Raw genomic sequence first — 19282 nt, 5'->3', positions numbered from 1 at the left:
AGGGCATAATAACGTTTTGCCATTTTACTTACTGTAGAATGTAAGAATGAAATCTGAATAAGTAAGTAATATTGTATTTCACCTCTAATATCAAAAGTATGTCGAAATAATAAACCATGCTACATATTAGATGGAATGTGTGAATAACTTGGATTTTAACTCAACTATTAATCTCTCAAGAAAGCTGGCAGGAAGACAGGAATGTTTATAAAGAACGATCATTTACTATAATGGGTTCTGAAATTTATAATTGTTTTACAAATCCATTTGGACAAGCTGGGAATTTTTCACTGAAAACATACTGTTTCTTCAATATTTCTTATTAGTCCTTTTGTCTGTACTTATCGTGTCTAAACAAAAGTATATAAACAGACTAGAGAGCATCTTATCTGACAAGACAATCCAGCTAAGGTATTACGCTAAAGTCAATCTCCTCCTAGTTTATTTCCTTACCATTTCATGGGCATCATGTAGGGTACTGCATAAACTTTCACTCAGGTTTGGAAGAGACAGTCCTTCTGCTAAGGCTGAAAATAAACACATGCCCACACATGCTACAAATATTAGAAAACATGCCTCTACAACAGCAAGTTAATCATACATTTTTCTAAATTGCAATACAATGCTCTAACAAAGGTAAAAATTTTTATCACATGTGCCTCATTAGTGTACATTTTTCCATCCCATAAGAAATAATTCTGATGCTTTATGACATTTTAAAAAAAGTTTTCACTACAGTTTATTCATTGTTCTTGTGCACACGAGAATCATTTAAAGAAGCTCTCTTGTCACAAACCCTCAGTTATTCTATATCATTTTCTTTCATTAAGAAACACCCAACTTTCATTCATAGAAAAAGGAAAAATGGTGAGATTTCTTACATGTCCCCCAAACCACAAACAGTTAGTACAGGTCTACAGATATACTCTCTCTCTGCAGGCCAGAGGTGTGCAACCTGGCCGGGGAGCCAAATCTGTCCCCGGTGCCATGTTATTTGGCATGTGGGGCTCCCCATACATCTGGAAATTTGGCAGTGGAGAAGCAGGAGCAGGCTAATTGCCATGGCTTTGAAAGCTGGCATCCAGCATAGGACTGGCATGCAAGGTTGATCTGAAAGCCACAACAATAAGAGCTGCCACCATGCCAAATTTTTGAACTCTTGGGGAGTCCTGCTGGCAGGATGACAGCCCCATGCACTGGCATGTGGGATTGCGCCATGGACTTGACCCCACACAGGATCCAGCCCAAAGGTCTGACCTTGCCAAACGGATCCAGCCCATGGACCAACCCCACACTACTCATCTGGCCCATGGGATCAGAAGGTTTAGTACCACTGCTTTGGACTTCCCAAGTAGTAAAACATACTTCTGTTATACCAACAGAGTAACTTTCACTCAGAGCAAACAACAGACACTTATTCAAACCAAACCCTGAATACAAAGATCCCTGGAAATTCAGTTTTACCTCTTGCAGCTATCATTTGACCATAGCTAAACAGGACCTCGCCCTCCGAGATGAACCTGTCTCCAGTTTCTGTTTCCGTTTCTGTGGCAGTTATACTGCTTTCCTGAGTGGATGGGCCAGAGCTAAGTGTATGCCCAGGAGAGGGACTCTTTGGTTCACAAGGAACTGATGCAAGGGGTCTAACTGGCTCAGGAGAAGCTGGTAAAACCAAGGTGTCTGGTTCTTCATCTTTAGCCACTGACATCACACTGAAATTCAAGAAAATGTATTCTGAATGCACCAAAATACACCAAACAAAACTGCTTAAACAAACCGTACCCCAAACCCAGCACAACAAACCATACAGTACAAGGCATTTATCAAAAAAAGAGCCCCTGTTTCATGAATTGGTGAGAGAGAGAAAAAATGTTAAAGTATCCTTAACAGCGAGCTGCAATCTATTTGTCACAAATGGGTCACTTTAATAGAGGCAGCCATAAAGTAGTGGCCTATTTTGTAAAATGTTAACAACAGAAAGGCACTTCATTCACCACAGTTACATCTGTTACCAGCAGCTATGGCTAAAAACAACGTACTAAATACCCTGTCAAACAGGAGTATAAACAAGTGTTAATCAAATCTTAACCCACCCCCAGATTTCAAGTCTTACTTTATTCTATAAACCAGTCCATGATACTATTTATTTAATTGTTTATCTCTGTGCTTCGCAATATAAACATCCTGTGTTTCTTCACAGTTGCATACTGCTGCAGCTAAATAAAAGAAATTGGAAAAAGATGTGGATTGTTAGAACTCACATAGGCTTTGGGTGGAAAGTCTCCTCATTTAAAGAACTAGGCTTCTCCTCTTCTAGAGGGAGCTCTGCATCTCCCCATGGGTTTTGAGACTTTGGACTTTCCATCTTTGTTGCATCAAAGCCAGGTTCTGATGCTGGAGGGGTTGGTGTCATTATCTTAGGTGGTGTATCCACAGGGGTAGGAGCAGGTGTGCCAACAGGACTTGTGGCACCTGGAATCTCAAAACCTACACACATGAAACCAATCACAGAGTTCAGACTGGACTGGAAAGCAGCAAATAACATTCAGACAAGATCAAGCTTTTTCTCTTTTCACAAGGTGTTCCGTATTTTGCCTGAAAAGGTTTTAAAAATCTGTGAAGACTGTACTGGATTAATGTAAATAACTAGTTAAACACTTGTAGGTGCACCTGTGGTTCCTGTTAACTTTGGTAGGATTTGTGGATACTCAGGCTTCTGAAAGCCAAGACACTTTTCAGGAACAGATGAAGCAGCAATTTTTTGAGCTAGAAAAGTGATACATCAGAGAGATATAAATAATCTCTGATAAAGGAACACCTGATGTCAGAAGGGAGATAAAACGGGATTGTTTGTAAAGGAAATTTGCTTAAAGCTTTTAAACTATGCAAGCTCCAAACCACTCTCTAAATGAAAACACAGGCCCAAGAGTGTTTAGCCTCAGAGACAGTGCCTTTGGAGAAGAAAAGAAAAAGTAACAGATTAACATATGCTTGCTTCAACTCAAGTTTAGTGATTATTTTTTACTACCTGATTCTTTCATTTGTTGGTGAACAAGAACATCTCCACCAATTTCTGTAACACAAGGGGAAGAATCAGGGGTTTTTACTGGTGATGGTTCTTTTTCAAGAGGTGGTGTATCACATGGTGTGGCTAATGGAGTAGATATTTCACATTCCTGAAAATATAAAAGAAGAAACAAGGTAACTAGAAAGCCTATAACACAGTTATCTTACCATTTAAACGTGACTCCCTGACTTCTTCCAACCAGAGTCATTTGAGAATCTTTATCTGAAAATAACAACTTGGGTAGCCTCTGAAGTTGCCAGAAGTGAGAAAACCGGGACTAGGACATAACGTGAAGCCTTCATTCTAGGTGACCAGAAGTTCCAAAATCAGCACCCTAATGGGATTAGCCACTGCCACCAACAAAGAAATAAATAGATTTGTAACTTCCAGCAAAGCGTTTTCTCCATGAAATTTTCATCTCTTCTAAATTTATTCAGAACTGCTGCTACCAAAGGGAGTCTAGGACTGTGGTCCTTCAACCTTTTCAGACTCAAGGCACCCCCCCATTAGACTTAAGTCCCCCATCAGAAAATGCCAGCTCTTAGCTTTCACTCATGTCTCTACTGTGGAAAAATAATAAAGCAATTCTTTTGTTGCCAAGAATTCAAGGACCACAACAGGTCAGTATATACTCTTGACACTAAGGATTCCTATTTGAAATCTCTAGGAAGAGAAAGGTTTAGGTATAACTAGATAATCACAAGCTGACTATAAGAGCAACTAATGTGAAACAGCTAAGGAAAAAAAGCAAATGTGATTATAAGATATCAGGCAAGGTATTGGTATCTCCAAAGTACTGATATCATCATGAATGACAGAAAGCATTAATGCCATTGCAAAAAGGCACTGCTGAGAGCTCATCTGGAATACCATAGAGAATTGTGGTCTGCTATGTTCAAAAAAGAAGAACTCCAGCTAAAGCAGCTGCAGAGAAGGGCTCTTAGGACAATCAGGGGATTGGAGACCATCACAAAATGAGACTAAGAAAAACTCCATTTATATAGTGTTGGAGTGTACAGCCACAATGTTCTCGGGCATATGCAAGAGGCAAGGGGTTTTGTGGGTGACAACTATTATTGAACCAACTGCATGGTTGGGATAAATGTAGAATCACAGAAAATGAGGGTTGGAAGATACGTCAGGAGGTCATCTAGTCCAACCCCCTGCTCAAAGCAGGTTTTGAATGCAATGCATTATTCTTCAGGTCTGAGGAAAACACAGGCATGATGAAGATTAAAAACAGGTCTGAAAGGCCAAATAATCTACAGTCAGGTCCTCAGATACCACTGCATATACTGTGAGAAGAATACTCGTGACATCTGTCTAGCCAGCCTGAAATCTGCCTTTATATAACCAGGACACTCCAAAAGAAAAACAGATTGTATCTTTGAAAGAGCTGCCTAAATACCCTTGTACTTATCTGCTACAATACAAAAAGAAACCCTTCTGCAACTGCATACCCCTAGTGGTCACCTGCTACCCCACACTGGAGCCAATAAGAAGAATTATCAAACAATTACAGCCTATACTCAATAAAGATCAGACCTGGAGAAAAATATTCTGAGCCTCCCTGCAACCTCCCCTGGCTCCTGGCTTTCAAACACCACCCTAATCTTGCCCAACTCATCAACAGAAGCAAACTTCCCACAGACATCAAATGGGACACAGCTTTGTTTAAGACATCAAATGGGACATGGCCTTTCCTTAACAATAGGCATAAAAACTTGTCAACGCATCTCTGCTGCTATAACAATCAACACGCCCCACAATTAATCCTTCAGAATCCGTGGAGCCTACCCTACACATGCCTTTCCCAAAATGTGGCATCTCTCTCATCCAGTGCACCAAATGCCATCATGGAAACTACATGGGTGAAACTAGTCTAAAATTATATGCCGGAATGAATAATCACAGGGAAAACGAAAATCAAGGGGAGAGACATACAAATGTTTTTCACAGAACAGCCACTTCCTTTCTCACCTCACTATTCTTGTGCTCAAGGAAAATTTACAACCTACCTTCAAAAAACAAGCCTGGGAACAAAAAACTGGGTTGGGTATTTGACCAATCATACAAAGTTTGATCAACTGACTGGTCAAATGTTAGTCAAGAATTGTAAAAAATTGCCAATAGGTCCAAATAATATATAGAAAAATTCATCCATTTTCCAGTGCGTCAAAAAACAATTTAAAAAATCATATTTCTGTCAAGAAAACTAAAATAAATGGAGGGTTGGGGTTTTTTTGGTAAAATTGCTATAAGCTTTGACTGGTCAAAAATATACAGTCAATTGACAATATTTGACCAGTGAATTGACTGGCTTGCCAACCTTACAAAAATCCATAAGTTAGCTAGACACTAATAACCAAAGACTGAACACCAATATTGACTACACGACATACTATAATCTACCTGATTCCTGATAATCTTCTTTCAACCTACAGGTGATAACAACCCTCTTCCCTTTTGAAAGGCCTTGATCTTCCACTAATCAGGCTCTTTTTTTCCATGAGTTGCTCATCTGCAACCCATGGAACTTCCTCTCCTCTCCAATGCTGCAGTTCTGCAGGCTGCTTTTAATCTCTGCTGTGCCTGCTTTATCGTTAGATGTGAGGAAGAATGCACTGCATTCAAAAAGTTTGTCTAAGTCTTTCCCAACCATGCAACTGGTCCACTAGACTAGAGGACATCACTCAGAATTCCTTGCCTATCTCTAACTTGTATAGCCTAGTAAAACAAAGGCTGTGGTGCTAGGTCTGCCACCTACAAACACCCAGGGAGGGAGGAAAGGAGTTAGATAACAGAAAGGAAAAAGAACTATTTAAGCTAAATGACACTTCTGACACCAAACAAATATGTATAAAACAGTCATTAAATGAGAAGGTGGCTTGTGCATCAGGGGAATGACATTCTGGTAAGACCTTTCACTAGAAGCACTAGGAGCAAAAAAACATCACCAGCTTTAAGACTGAGATGGTTATCTGTGTTAGTCTGAAGTCAGGCAGAAGACAGGGCAGATCTGACAAAGTAGGTCTGCCTACAAAAGTATTTTCTTTTCTAAACCAGTTAGTCTCCAAGGTGTCACTCTACCTTACTTTCCACCTAGCTTTAAGGTAGAGCTCAATAAGTTTATGAAAGGGAGCAGAGCAGGGGATGACTCAGTGTTTCAGGAGTTCCCTTCTTGTCACACAGTCTTATTTTTAAATCTTGCTCGGCCTGTCTCCAATGAAAGTTGGGAACTCTTGACTGATTTAAAAGGGGTAAAGGGAGCTACTGTTAAGGATAACACAGCATCTGTCACGCTAACTGGATGATCCCAGTGAGTTAAATCACTCTAACTTTGACCTTGGATGAAGCAAGGTTAAAGTTGGAGCAGTTCTGCTACACTTCTTTCCTTATAGAATGACACAAAAGTAACAGCAGCATCCTAAAAGTTTACAGTGGCATCCTTTGAAAAGGATACAATTTGTTACATCTGTGTCTACGGAAACAAAGAAGTTTTCCTTATGTCTAGCTGATTGAAGATCGCTTCAGGCTAGATATAAGGAAAAACTTCTTTACAAGCCAAGTGCTAAGGGTTTGGAACAGGCTTCCCCCCGAAGTGGTACAGTCACCCACCCTGGCGATCTTCAAAAAACAACTTGATGCCCATCTTACTGGGATCACATGTAGGAGGGCTGGACGCGATGATCTGTAAGGTCCCTTCCAGCCCCTCCCTAACAACGATAACATCATGAAATCTAGAGTACAGCATTGAATCTTCTAATGAACATTTAAAAATGTAAATAGATCTAAATTCCTGTAGCTTTCTAGTCAGCTTCTGAATCAGATGCTCAATTGTGAAGATATACAATGGATTTTTATATTGGCAGATACTTAAGAAAAAACCCTTTTGGTAAGTACACACACAACACACACCTCCTTGCACTGAAGCATCTGTTTATCGCTCTTGCAGCCTGGCAATGGAAATAATATAAACATTTAACCCTGTGAAATACAATATTGCCATTCTTTCTTCAGATGTCAACAGCATATCCAGGATTTTAAAAGTTTAAAGTAGCAATCTGAACAAATTGCAAAAGAATTCAAGTTTTGACAGTGCAACTGGTTTAAACCCTGTTGCTTGCAGTCATATACCAAGACCTATGCGAGAAGCTCCAACCAGGTTTGTTCTGTTTCTTAATGGGTTTCAAACGTCTTTGCATTGGAACACTCTGGTTACAATTATTCCCAGTCATTGTAATTATAACATAAAAGCTGAAATAAAATGGACTCTTACTGGCAAAACTGTCATGCTTGGGAGAACGTTTGTAGCAGGAAGGCTCACGGAGTGGTCCCTATCACCCAGCATGATGGCAACAGTCTCCATGAGAGCTTCGCTCACTAAACGATTGATTATTTCCAAGTCCACCGGCACACCAGCACTGACAAAGAGCTGAAATCCTCCCCCACCTGCTGCTTCAACTAAAGACAAATAATAAACAAAATTAATACAAAATTTTATGCAACAGCAATAAATGCGTATAGAAGACAAGGAGCAATCTGCATCCTTCAAGAACTGCCAGACATTCCAAAAGTCCCTCACAGAGAGAGAGAGAAACACTAAGACAGAAGACTTATCTGTGGCAACAGAAGGAACTGGGGGAAGGACTGAGATCAGATCTGTGATGCCTGTGCCTGCCTCTCTTGTTTGATAAGAAGGCAGCCATTTGAAATGTCTCTTCTTAACAGGAAAGATAGTCAAAAGCTGGTAGAGTTTGCAGCATGCTGTGCTCCTGCTAAGCTGATTTGCCTGGAAGGAGGATGACCACAATTTGGCTTGCCAGACTGGCTAATTTGTGGCCTTTTATTTTAAGGGCATGTGACAATTTATTTTTTAGTGGCCTGACAACCCATTGCTCCACTTCCACATAACCCAAAGAGTGAGTGTGCCATTTAGGCTTAACCAACTAAGCAACCTGTTGAAACATCTTTCAACTTGAACTGGAGCTAGAATATACTTTCGTCCCATCTGCTTTGAAGGTGGAAAACAACTGAGAATAACTACTGTTCTTACTTACTGATGTCAGAGGTTACATCCTCACTGTCTTCACTCTCTGATGCACTTACACTGGGCACCACTTCCTTCTGAACTGGGTACATCCCATTGATAATCCGTGCCATGACCTCTTGTTCCACCCTGACAAAAACATGTCTCTTATTTAGCAGCCATCATGACACCTACATTTACACAACACATTATTTCTTCTTAATACATTTACTCCTACTGTTTCACTACCTCCAGTGGACACTCACCAGCTAATTAACTGGTTTTCAATGGTTTCCCTCCTTTCAATGATTTCATCCAGAATATCTGCCGCATGTTGAGGAACAGGAGCGGGTGCCATTGGTGGAAATGGAGGACCATTATACTTTGGAGATACAACTTCAGCTTGTCTATTAAATTCCAGAACGGGTTCAGAGAATGCTGGGATTCCATCTTCTTCCTCCTCCTCTTCTTGATCCTAGTGACAGTAACAGGCAAATAAAACTGTTTGGTGTGCTTTCACAATACAGCATCACAAAGGTAAGCACCAGAGGTTTTATTTTGGGAAACAGCTGTAGATAGGAATGTAAGACTGGAAAGGACATTTTGGGCCACAGTGGAGTCCTTTGCAACTGCAGGTGCCATATCAAATAACCCCATTCATTAACTTAATCAAGCTCTATCTTAAAAACAGGTATGCTACTGCCCCTATATCTTCCATCTGAAGGCTGCTGCAGAACCTGATTGCTTTTATGTTGAGGTACCTTCTTCTAACTACTAACCTAAATTTATTCATTGCCAGTTCCTATGGCAACAGTGGCTTTTATCTAAAATAATTATTTACTCTCCTTGGCCTTTGCCTCTATGTATTTGAAAAGATCAGATCCTCTCTCAGCCTTTAGTTTGCTAGTCTAAACCAAAGCTTTTTGAGTCTCATCTCATGAAACGAACTCCCCATTTGCTGATCACCCAGTACACACACATAACATACATTAAACAAATGCCCTTTATGGGTCAGACCATTGGTCCATTTAGCCCAGAGCGGTCCAACTTCTAAGTGGCCAGGGGCCAAATGCTTCACAGGATGCATTGGCAGGGGCCACATCAGGGTGAGCAACAGTCCTGCCAGGCCACACTCCATGTGGAGGCCCCTCTTTACCACACAGCTGTACTATGTGCCCAGGCTCACCTTCAGCTCCCCTGGCTGTGCCACACTGCGCTGTCCCCTGTACTGGGCAGGGGCAGGCAGCAAAAGCCAGACGAGGGTGAGCAGTTTGCGGGCTCCGGATTTTGCTGCAGCTGAATCAATGGGAGCAAGTAGCAGCAATTTAACCCCTCATGGGCTGCATGACATCTACAGGCCGCCAGTCAGACAACCCTAATCTAGCCCACTATTCTGGTGTCAAAGGGTGCCTACAGAAATGCATGGGGGTCGGGAAGAGCATGTTAATTAAAGTAGATCCTAGAGACCCACTCTGATTAAAATGGCTCATTGTCACACGTACTAAGTATCCTGCATTCCAAAATGGCCGTGGGGGGCTTTAACTAAAGCTCATTTGACTTGTTTGAGTTAGTGTCCCCATGTGGGACTCTTAATACACATGATGGCTAATCAAGTCTGCTCCAACATGTTCTAATTAAAACACATCAGAGCACATCTATAGGCACCCAAAGAGTAGCAAAGGGTAGATGCTACAAGGGGGAAGGGTGAACAGGGTATGTCCAGAATCACACACCTCTTGTCCCTCTTCTATCACAGCTGGACGTTTAGGAAGTTCTGATTTGGATGCTGCAGCCCTGTCTACCATGCCCAATATCTACTGACAGGCCTTCCCTCCAAGAATCTGTCCAATCAATCCCTTTTTGAATGCTAATTAGTCTCCATAACATCACAAGTTAATCATCTGCTGTGTAAGAAAGAATTTCCTCTGCTTAGTTTTCAACCTTAGTTTCATGTTATGTCCTCTAGTCCCAAGTATTGTGAGAAACAGTAAATAATAAATTCCTGTTTACTTTCTCTGCACTTTTTTGTAGACCTCTATCAAGTTCTCCCTCAAGTGTCTCTTTCCCAAGCTGAAAAATCCTAGCATATTTAGTCTCTCCTCATATGCAAATCCCTCTAGATCCCCTGATCATCCTTGCTGTCCTTTTTTGTGCCTTTTTATTTTTAAGATGTGGGGACCTAGTAACCCCTTCTTGTCCCTGCTCCAGTTTTAATACAACTTGCTCGAATGTAGGTGACCATGTGCCATAGCAAATATGTACACTTTCATTTTACCGTTTTGCAGTTAGTAAACACAATTCTAAATCCATCAACACTAAATTTGTAGAGGTACAGGAGTTGCAGATTAAAACCTAATTTAAGTAATTACATATTTCCAGCCTCTTGTGCTGGAAGCAGGAAGTTAAAAGAATAATTCTAAATTCCCTGGAAACGTACTTGTGGTTTTGCTCCTCTTGCATCCATCTCTATATGCAGCTGTCACCATCAAGCCATCTTCCACTGAAGCATATCATTTATTCTATCAGATGCACCACAAGGGTGCAAAATTCACTTGTGAAATAAATTTTACCTGGCCATATAATAACACAAGATATGGACAAATGCAAAACTTAACTGCTTTCAAAGAGGAAGAACTGCTGCTTTGGGTGGCTTCTGAGAGTGGCGGCTGCAAAGTGTGGTTGGGATTAATGGGAGCGGGGCTGGACAGGGAGGCGATGGCCAGGGATTGGAGTTGGAGTTCTTGGGGTTTGGGGTATTGCTTGGCTTGGTGAATGATGCCCGTGGCTAATTTATTTATTGTAAGCTCTGAGACTTTCAGACAGGGATATACATCTCATATTAAATAAATAGGGCGCCTGCACGGGCCTGCAGCAAACACAAGTGATGTAAAATTTGACCCTGAGTGAAGCAGAGTTAAACTTGGAACAGACTTGCTACAAAGTTGCAGCACAACAGCTTCTAGGGGTATTCTTTAATATCAATACAAGTGTTATGCATGTGGATATACACATAGACCTTCTGCGAGTAAAAATTCCTCATGGAAATATGGAGTTGATGAACTGGACATTTAGTTAGCAGCTTGGATTGTGTAGTGCAGGGGTAAATGAATAAATAAAAAAAGACTCAGTTTAAACTCTTTTTTACTGGAATTCATCTCCTGAAGTTTTCCAGAAGAGAAAGAGACATTCTACCAAATATTTTTTTCCAACTCATGTATAAAACCGTTGTGTATTTTCCTACGGAGGGAAGAATAGGTTATTTTTGAAGGATGAACAGGAAGAAGGAAGAAATATCCCCCTGCCTCTCCCAATGTTAATTTTTCTTTTCTTGCTTTCTCCTCCATCTATGTTTGTGTACTTTACTTTGAAAAAGAAATCACAGCCTGTAGTTGCACAGGACAGCAAACAGTCTTTCTCTAAGAAGAAAAGACTGTGAACCTCTGAAGACGAGTAATTTACTTGAATAATGCATATGTTAGAGCTGAGACAAGCAATTTGCATATTTGGGTGACAAACAAGTTGTATAAAAGCTAAAAGCTTGACTCATTAAATACCATATACATGTAATATTACATTTAATAACTCATATGAAGGCCATATCATCTTGAAATGTCTCTGGATTACTCGCAAGTTGCTAAGCAATTCATTCTATTGGGATATATGTATCTGTGGTCATAATTCATTCTGACAGCAAATGTACAGATTCCTTTGTCCCATGTTTCAATATGCATGCTTTCTACTGACTACATTATTCCTATAAATCTTCCTTGATGTCACCTATTTAATATACCCTTTCCCAAAGTGTTTAAAATGCAAACATGTGGATTAAATAAATAAAGTACCTGTAATAAATCTTGCATATAATTAGTACCTCCTGACTAAGACATTTTTCTATATTGCCAAGCCACATGCATAAGATATTTTATATTTTAGCAGATTTGAAGAGAATGATATGACCTGTGGTGAATAAATAATAAATAAATAAAGGTATTTAATTATACAGACCGAATCTGCTCATATAACATTTTCTGGCCTTAGCATGAGTGTATACTGCATTACCATCCCTAAGCATCTTTGAAAATATCTATCATAACTACCAATAAAAAAAACCTGACATGAATTTGAAATTCTTTCAGATTTAGTCGGAATAGTAACCACTCTACATTCCATTCAAGTTAAATCTCACTCTATTTATTTCCTAAAGTCAGATTCAGATGATGTCAGAGTAATTAAAATATAATTAAGGAGAGCCTGACAGCCTTGTTTTACCATTAGAAAAAATACATTAAGAGCCCCTTGTTACAGTTAGATAAAACTCAGTCATACATTTTTCTTTTTGAACACTGGTGTTTTCAAGTATTTCATGGGCAAAGTATGGGCTGCACTACAAACATCATCTCTGAACACTGTCTTGATGAGTAACACATGTCACTACCATAATCCTTAGGGGAAAATTTAGGTGCCTTGGAAAGAGATCCAACATTTACTCAGGTCAGCACAGTTTATGCCCATTACTATCTGGCAAAGTATGAGTGCAATATCCAGGATCTAAGTTCCTTTTTTTAAAAAAATGAGTCCCTAGTGGTTAGAATCAGTCTCACTGTTAGGGTTTGTTTTCAGAGGACATGTTAATCACTGCATAAATTTAATATGTAGAGGGGCCTTATACTCATGCTTATAAATGCAAAGGTCTGAATGTGAAATAGAGGAAGTTAAACAGGTATCATTCCAATGTAGATACTTTTTTCCCTTTCTGTATAAAAGGGCCTGCTCGCAGTTTAGTTCATGATGTTTTGTACGCAGTGCAAGAAAAAAAAGCATGCAACAGATAAACTTTCAGTAGCAATGGGGAAGTACTACACTAGGCATTGATGAGAACTCATCTGAAACAGTCAAATTCCCATCAGCCCTGTTCAACAATTGTGGCGACAATGTGGAAGGGGAGCAGAGAAGGGCACTAGAACAAGTAGGGAAAGGAGAGCTCGTTTCAGTGAAAACTGCAAGAACCTGACTTGTTTAACTGAGCTAAAGGCTGAGAGGAGATAGGAGTCCTGTCTAAAAAAATTCACACCAGTGCATTTAACTTAAAAGAAAACCTTAGCATAGACTGGCCTGGAATATATTTAGCTGGATATTAGGGGAAAAAAAAAGGTGTCTAACTCACAGAACAATGAGACACCAGAACAACTGCCCATTACAGTAATGGCAGCGAGACACCCTAACTACATTTAAGATGGAGCTTGATCAGTTTATATGGGACTAATCTGTGATGTGCTTGCCTGAAATTCCAGACAATTGGCCTTGATAAACCTGGAACCATCTTCCAGTCCTGTTTTGTCTCCTCCTGGGTAAATCAAAAAGGGCTTTTCTAGAATAAGGGCATTAATACAGGGAAGGGGGTACTGCCATTATAATAACTGTTAAAGACTGTCCTGTGCAGAGAAGCCATAAAGGCTTGCCTACACATGAAAATTAAACTTGAATAAAATAGGGTGTGAATGTAAGGCAGATTAAATAATCCCGATTCATTCCAACTGTGGATGCTCTTATTTAGGAAGAAAACTGCTTTAATAAAACTTGCTTGGGATAAAGCACTTGTATTCCAGAATGGAATTAATATATCAACTAGAGGTGCCTCCGTTTGGGAGGAGGCTCTTCTCAGCTAGACTGGCTGACCTGCACCACCAGGCTTTAAACTAAGCCCGCCGGGGGATGCGGGGACCACTGCTGACCCACCAAGTGGCCCTTGCAAAGCCAGCAGGCCAAGGCACATAAGGGATCCCCCCCAGCCCCAGCCCTGGAACAAATGTAGGCAAGGCAAGAGTTTCTAAGGGGACACTTGCGCATCTATACACAAATGCCAGGAGCCTGGGGAATAAACAGGAGGAACTTGTTCTCCCCCTAAATGCAAATAACTATGATGTCATTGGGATAATGGAGACCCGGTGGGACTCCACCCATGACTGGACCATGGGTATAGATGGCTATACCCTGTACAGGAGGGATCGAGTGGACAAAAGGGGCGGAGGTGTAGCTCTCCATGTCAAGGAAAGCTACGCACCCCTGCAAGCTGACACTGGCACCCATTGTGGACAACTTGAGACACTCTGGGTTAAAATCTGTGGGGAACATGGCGCAGGGGATACTATGGTGGGGGTCTACTACAGACCTCCCACCCAGAGTCAGGACCTCGACCAGGAGTTCACCAGGGAATTGGCTGAGGCTGCACAATCCCAGTGTATGGTTGTCATAGGAGACTTTAACTACCCAGATATCTTGTGGGAGGAGTGCTCGGCCAAATCCAAGCAGTCGCAAAGCTTTCTCTCGTGTGGACAACCTCTATCCGACACAGGAAGTCTACAGGCCGACAAGAGGTAAAGCACTGCTCGACCTCGTACTGGCACCCGGGGATGACCTAACTGGCAACCTAACAATCAAAGGGAAGCTGGGTGACAGTGATCATGAACTGATCACCTTCACCGTCTGCCATAAAGCTGGCAAGTCAGACAGTTGTACAGAAGTCCTCGACTTCAGGAAAGCTGACTTTGACAAGCTAAGGAGGCTTGTCAGAGAGGCCCTAAAAGGCCACAACCCAATGGAGAGGGGAGTTCAGGACATGCAGATGCTCCTCAAGGGAGCAATCCTGGATGCACAAGCAAAGTCCATCCCATCTCGGAGGAAAGGCAGCAGGAGGGCACAGCAGCCCCCCTGGCTCTCCAGGGAACTGGCAAACCTCCTGCATCTTAAAAGGAGGACCTATAAACGATGGAGGACTGGAACGGCCACCAAGGAGGAATACTCTGCTTTAGTCCAGACTTGCAGAGAGCAAATCAGGAAAGGCAAGGCTGCGATGGAACTCCAGCTAGCTACAAATATCAAGGAAAATAAAAAGTCCTTTTTTAGATATGTGAGGAGCTGGAGGAAAAGCAAGGGCAACACTGGACCCCTGCTAAACCAGATGGGGCAACTGACAACTGACGCCCAGGAAAAAACAAACTTGCTAAATGGGTACTTTGCATCAGTTTTTCATCAGCCCCATGGGACAGCCCAGCCCACTATGGGTCAGGGATGAACATGAGCCTTCAGTGTGATGCTGCGGCTAGTAAAGCAACCAAAATGCTGGCTTGCATCCATAGATGCTTCTCAAGCAGATCCCAGGACGTCATTTTCCCCTTGTACTCGGCCTTGGCGAGGCAGCAGCTGGAGTACTGCGTCCAGTTTTGGGCTCTGCAATTCAAAAAGGATGTGGAGAAGCTTGCGAGGGTGCAGAGGAGAGCTACGTGCATGATCAGAGGTCAGGAAAACAGATCTTATGATGAGAGGCTGAGAGAAATGGGGCTATTCAGCCTGGAAAAGCACAGGCTCAGGGGTGATCTGATGGCCACCTATACGTTTATGGGGGTGCTCATCAGGATCTGGGGGAACGACTGTTCACCAGAGCCCCACAAGGGATGACAAGATCGAACGGTCACAAACTCCACTGTGACCGGTTCAGGCTGGACATAAGAAAGAACTTCTTCACTGTCCGGGCCCCCAAGGTTTGGAACAGACTGCCGCCTGAGGTGGTTCAAGCGCAAACTCTGAACGCTTTCAAAACACATTTGGACGTTTATCTTGCTGGGATCCTATGAGCCCTGCTGACTTCCTGCCGCTGGGGCAGGGGGCGGGACTCGATGATCCTCCGGGGTCCCTTCCACAGCCCAAATGTCTACGAAATCTAAATCTATGATAGCTAATATATCAGTCCCATATCAGATCGGCACCAATATAAGGAAAATCAACTATAATTGGCTGGTGATTGACATTTTTTTGGCTGGTGTGGCAAATAATATGGCTGATAAATGCTGCATGCGTGCGCACGGTCACAGTGCAGCACAGTATGCAGGTGGCCAGTAGCTCAGTCCGGCAGCATGGAGAGTAGCAGGGTCTGGCTGGAAAGTCTGTTGTGAGGGAAAGGGTCTGGGGGGCCCAGATTGAGGCCCCCATGGTAAGGGAAGGAGTGGGGCTGGGGCAGAGGCAGGCACTGCACAGCCACGTCACAGCACAGGACAGAGATGCAAGGGGCTTGTCTGGAGGTGGGGGGGGCAGCTCCCGCCACTGCACGCAGCCTGAGAGGGCATGGGGGGTGTGGGACCCCAGAGCTGTGCAGGGGTGAGGGTGGGCTGCTGTTGCTGGTGGAGGCTGGTGCCAAACTGCGGGCTGGAGGTGGCAGGGGGGTTAGGCCAGGACTGTGCTCAGGGCCAGTAGCAGCAGCGCTGGGAGCGGGGGCTACAGGGAGGCTACAGCAAATGTTGGGGTGGCTGCAGCCCTCCACCCCAGTAGCTGCCTCCCAGCACCGCCATTGCCACCCCCAAGTGAAGCCCAGCCCAACCCATCACTGCCAGGAAAAGCCCAGTGCTGTCCCTGGTTCCGGCCTGCAGCAGCAGCCCGCCCTCGCCCCATGCACAGATTCAGGGCACGCGGGCCCCCGTGCCCTCCCGAGGTACGCACAGTCATGGGAGCTGCCCCCCTGCCCCGACGAAATGCTTGCAGCTCCATCCCGTGCCTCACCCCAGCTGGGCAGCACATGCCCCTCCCCAGCCCCACTCCCTCACAACAGGATCCTCGGTCTGCCCCCACCAAGCCCCTCCCCTCCCCAAACCCTTCCCTCACAACAGACTTACCAGCCAGACACAGCTGCTCTACGCACTGAGGGGCTGCACATTGGAATTGGATCAGTATCGGCCAATATGCCCCCTAAAAATCGGCCATCAGTATTGACCCAAAAAGCCTCTATTGGTGCACCCCTAATATCAACCCATGCAACTCCCCCACCCAGTTACTAGTGATGAGCAGGGATCCAGGTTTTCCCTTCACCACAGAAAAATGCAGATTTCCCCCCTGCTCAGAGAAGCAGCAGGCACAGGAGGCACGGCGGGGGTTGAGGAGGTTCTGGCGCAGCCCTGCTGCTCCCAGACATGCTGAGTCTTACCTTCAGGGCTACAGCAGCCCTACGCGAGGGAAGCAGGGAGGGAGCTCAAGCCCACAGCCTGCCCCTCATACAGATCTGGGGGCACAGGTCCCACTTGCCTCCTTAGAGTGAAAAACACTTGAGTGCCTAGCTGGCACCACACCACCCCACCCCACTCCCAGCTGGTGCCTCCATGTGTGGCTTCCCTTAAGGGCTGCTAGATCTGCTTCAGTGTCACCTGCCCACGGCTGGGCACAACGGCCACAAGCGGGGAGATAGGAGCCATCCTGGCATTCCATGTATTTCCCCATAACCTCCTTGCTTGTGGCCAGAGTGCCTGGCCAGCTCCACATCTCCCTGCTCACGGCTGGAGTGCCTGGCTCAGGGCACGTGAAACCTAAGTGGCTCTAGCAGCCCTTAATGGAAGCCACTCAGAGGCACTGGCCAGGCACTCCATGCATTTCCTCAACAACTCTTCACTCCCTCAGCCCCCAGCTAGCTTCCACCCCAGCCCTGCCCTGCCCTGCAGCTCCCTAACCCCCTGAAAGCCCCACTTACCAGTTCACAGGCTCTCGGAGGAAAGTGAGCCTGACCTAGGCCTTGCAACTAACTAAAAGCCGCAGGCTCCACCCTTCCCCCCATCCCTCCGGGCAGGGCTGGGGCTTTCCCGCCCTTTTTGCAAACACCTCTTGCAGGCTGATACTCAGCCAGCCTCCAGAGTTCTTTGCAAACGGGGGAAATCCTTGTTTTCTCTGTAAAACCAGGAAAAACATGGTTTTCTCTGTTTTTTCTGTGGGAAACGGAAAACCTGGATCCCTGGTGATCAGGAAGAGTGAACAAGGATTCATCAAGAGCAAGTCATGCCTGATCAACTTGATTTCCTTCTATAATTGGTGGATGGGCTCTGTGGATTTCATAGACATTAGGGGCTGGAAGGGACCTCATGAGATCATCGGGTCCAGCCCCCCCGCTCCCCGTCAATGCTGACCTCGTGAAGGAACACCTTGAGAAGCTGGATACCTTCAAGTCAGCTGGCCCTGACAACCTGCACCCCAGTGTACTCAAGGAGCTGGCGAGCGTCATAGCCCTGCCCCTGGCACGGGTCTTTGAAAACTCCTGGCACTCTGGTGTAGTGCCCGAAGACTGGAAGAAGGCCAGTGTGGTGCCGATCTTCAAGAAAGGGAGGAGAGTGGATCCGGCTAACTACAGGCCCATTAGCCCGACTTCTATCCTGGGGAAGATCTTAGAAAAGTTTATTAAGGAGGCCATCCTTGAGGGACTGGCCCAGGCTAACATTCTAAGGGACAGCCAGCATGGGTTTGTTGCAGGTAGGTCTTGTTTGACCAATCTCATTTCCTTTTATGACCAGGTGACCTATCATCTGGACAAGGGAGAAGAGATTGATGTCATATATCTTGACTTCAAAAAAGCTTTTTGTGGAGCTGGCCATGATCACCTCTTGGCCAAACTGGCCAGTTGTGGCCTTGGCTCCACCACGATCCGCTGGCTGGGAAATTGGCTTCGTGGTCGGACCCAGAGGGTTGTGATTGATGGCAGTCAATCATCATGGTGCCCTGTAACCAGTGGGGTCCCTCAAGGCTCTGTCCTGGGACCCATACTGTTCAACATCTTCATTAATGATGTGGACATTGGAGTCAGGAGTGGACTGGCCAAGTTCGCCGATGACACCAAACTTTGGGGCAAAGCATCCACGCCAGAAGATAAGCGGGTGATCCAGGCTGACCTGGACAAGCTCAGCAAATGGGCAGATGAGAATCTCATGGTGTTTAACACCGAAAAATGCAAGGTTCTCCACCTTGGGAGGAAAAACCTGCAGCATCCTTATAGGCTCGGCAGTGCTACGTTGGTTAGCACTACAGAAGAAAAAGACTTGGGGGTCATCATTGACCACAAGATGAACATGAGCCTCCAATGCGATGCTGCGGCTAGTAAAGCGACCAAAACGCTGGCGTGCATCCATAGATGCTTCTCGAGCAAATCCCGGGACGTCATTCTCCCCTGGTACTCGGCCTTGGTGAGGCCGCAGCTGGAGTACTGCGTCCAGTTTTGGGCTCCACAATTCAAAAAGGATGTGGAGAAGCTGGAGAGAGTCCAGAGGAGAGCCACGCGCATGATCAGAGGTCAGGAAAACAGATCTTACGATGATAGGCTGAGAGACATGGGACTCTTTAGCTTGGAAAAGCGCAGGCTCAGGGGTGATCTGATGGCCACCTAT

General features: G+C 44.3%; 1 protein-coding gene across 1 annotated transcript in view; it reads right to left on the bottom strand.

Moving 5' to 3' along the window:
- Positions 1–19282, bottom strand: part of KIAA0586 (KIAA0586 ortholog) — a 119461-nt gene that overhangs the window by 51929 nt on the left and 48250 nt on the right. The window contains exons 19-25 of the mRNA XM_090034287.1: positions 8363–8571; positions 8128–8246; positions 7347–7531; positions 3029–3176; positions 2262–2487; positions 1465–1712; positions 454–527 (exon numbers count right to left, since the gene is read on the bottom strand). Of these exons, the coding sequence (XP_089890413.1) occupies positions 454–527; positions 1465–1712; positions 2262–2487; positions 3029–3176; positions 7347–7531; positions 8128–8246; positions 8363–8571 (1209 nt within the window). The remainder of the gene's footprint in view (positions 1–453; positions 528–1464; positions 1713–2261; positions 2488–3028; positions 3177–7346; positions 7532–8127; positions 8247–8362; positions 8572–19282) is intronic.

Source organism: Crocodylus siamensis, chromosome 2 (genome assembly GCF_052110815.1).
Source record: "Crocodylus siamensis isolate JL-2025a chromosome 2, ASM5211081v1, whole genome shotgun sequence".
Taxonomy (NCBI): Eukaryota; Metazoa; Chordata; order Crocodylia; family Crocodylidae; genus Crocodylus; species Crocodylus siamensis.
The sequence above is the reverse complement of the archived record's forward strand: the minus strand, read 5'-3'. Positions and strand labels throughout refer to the sequence as shown.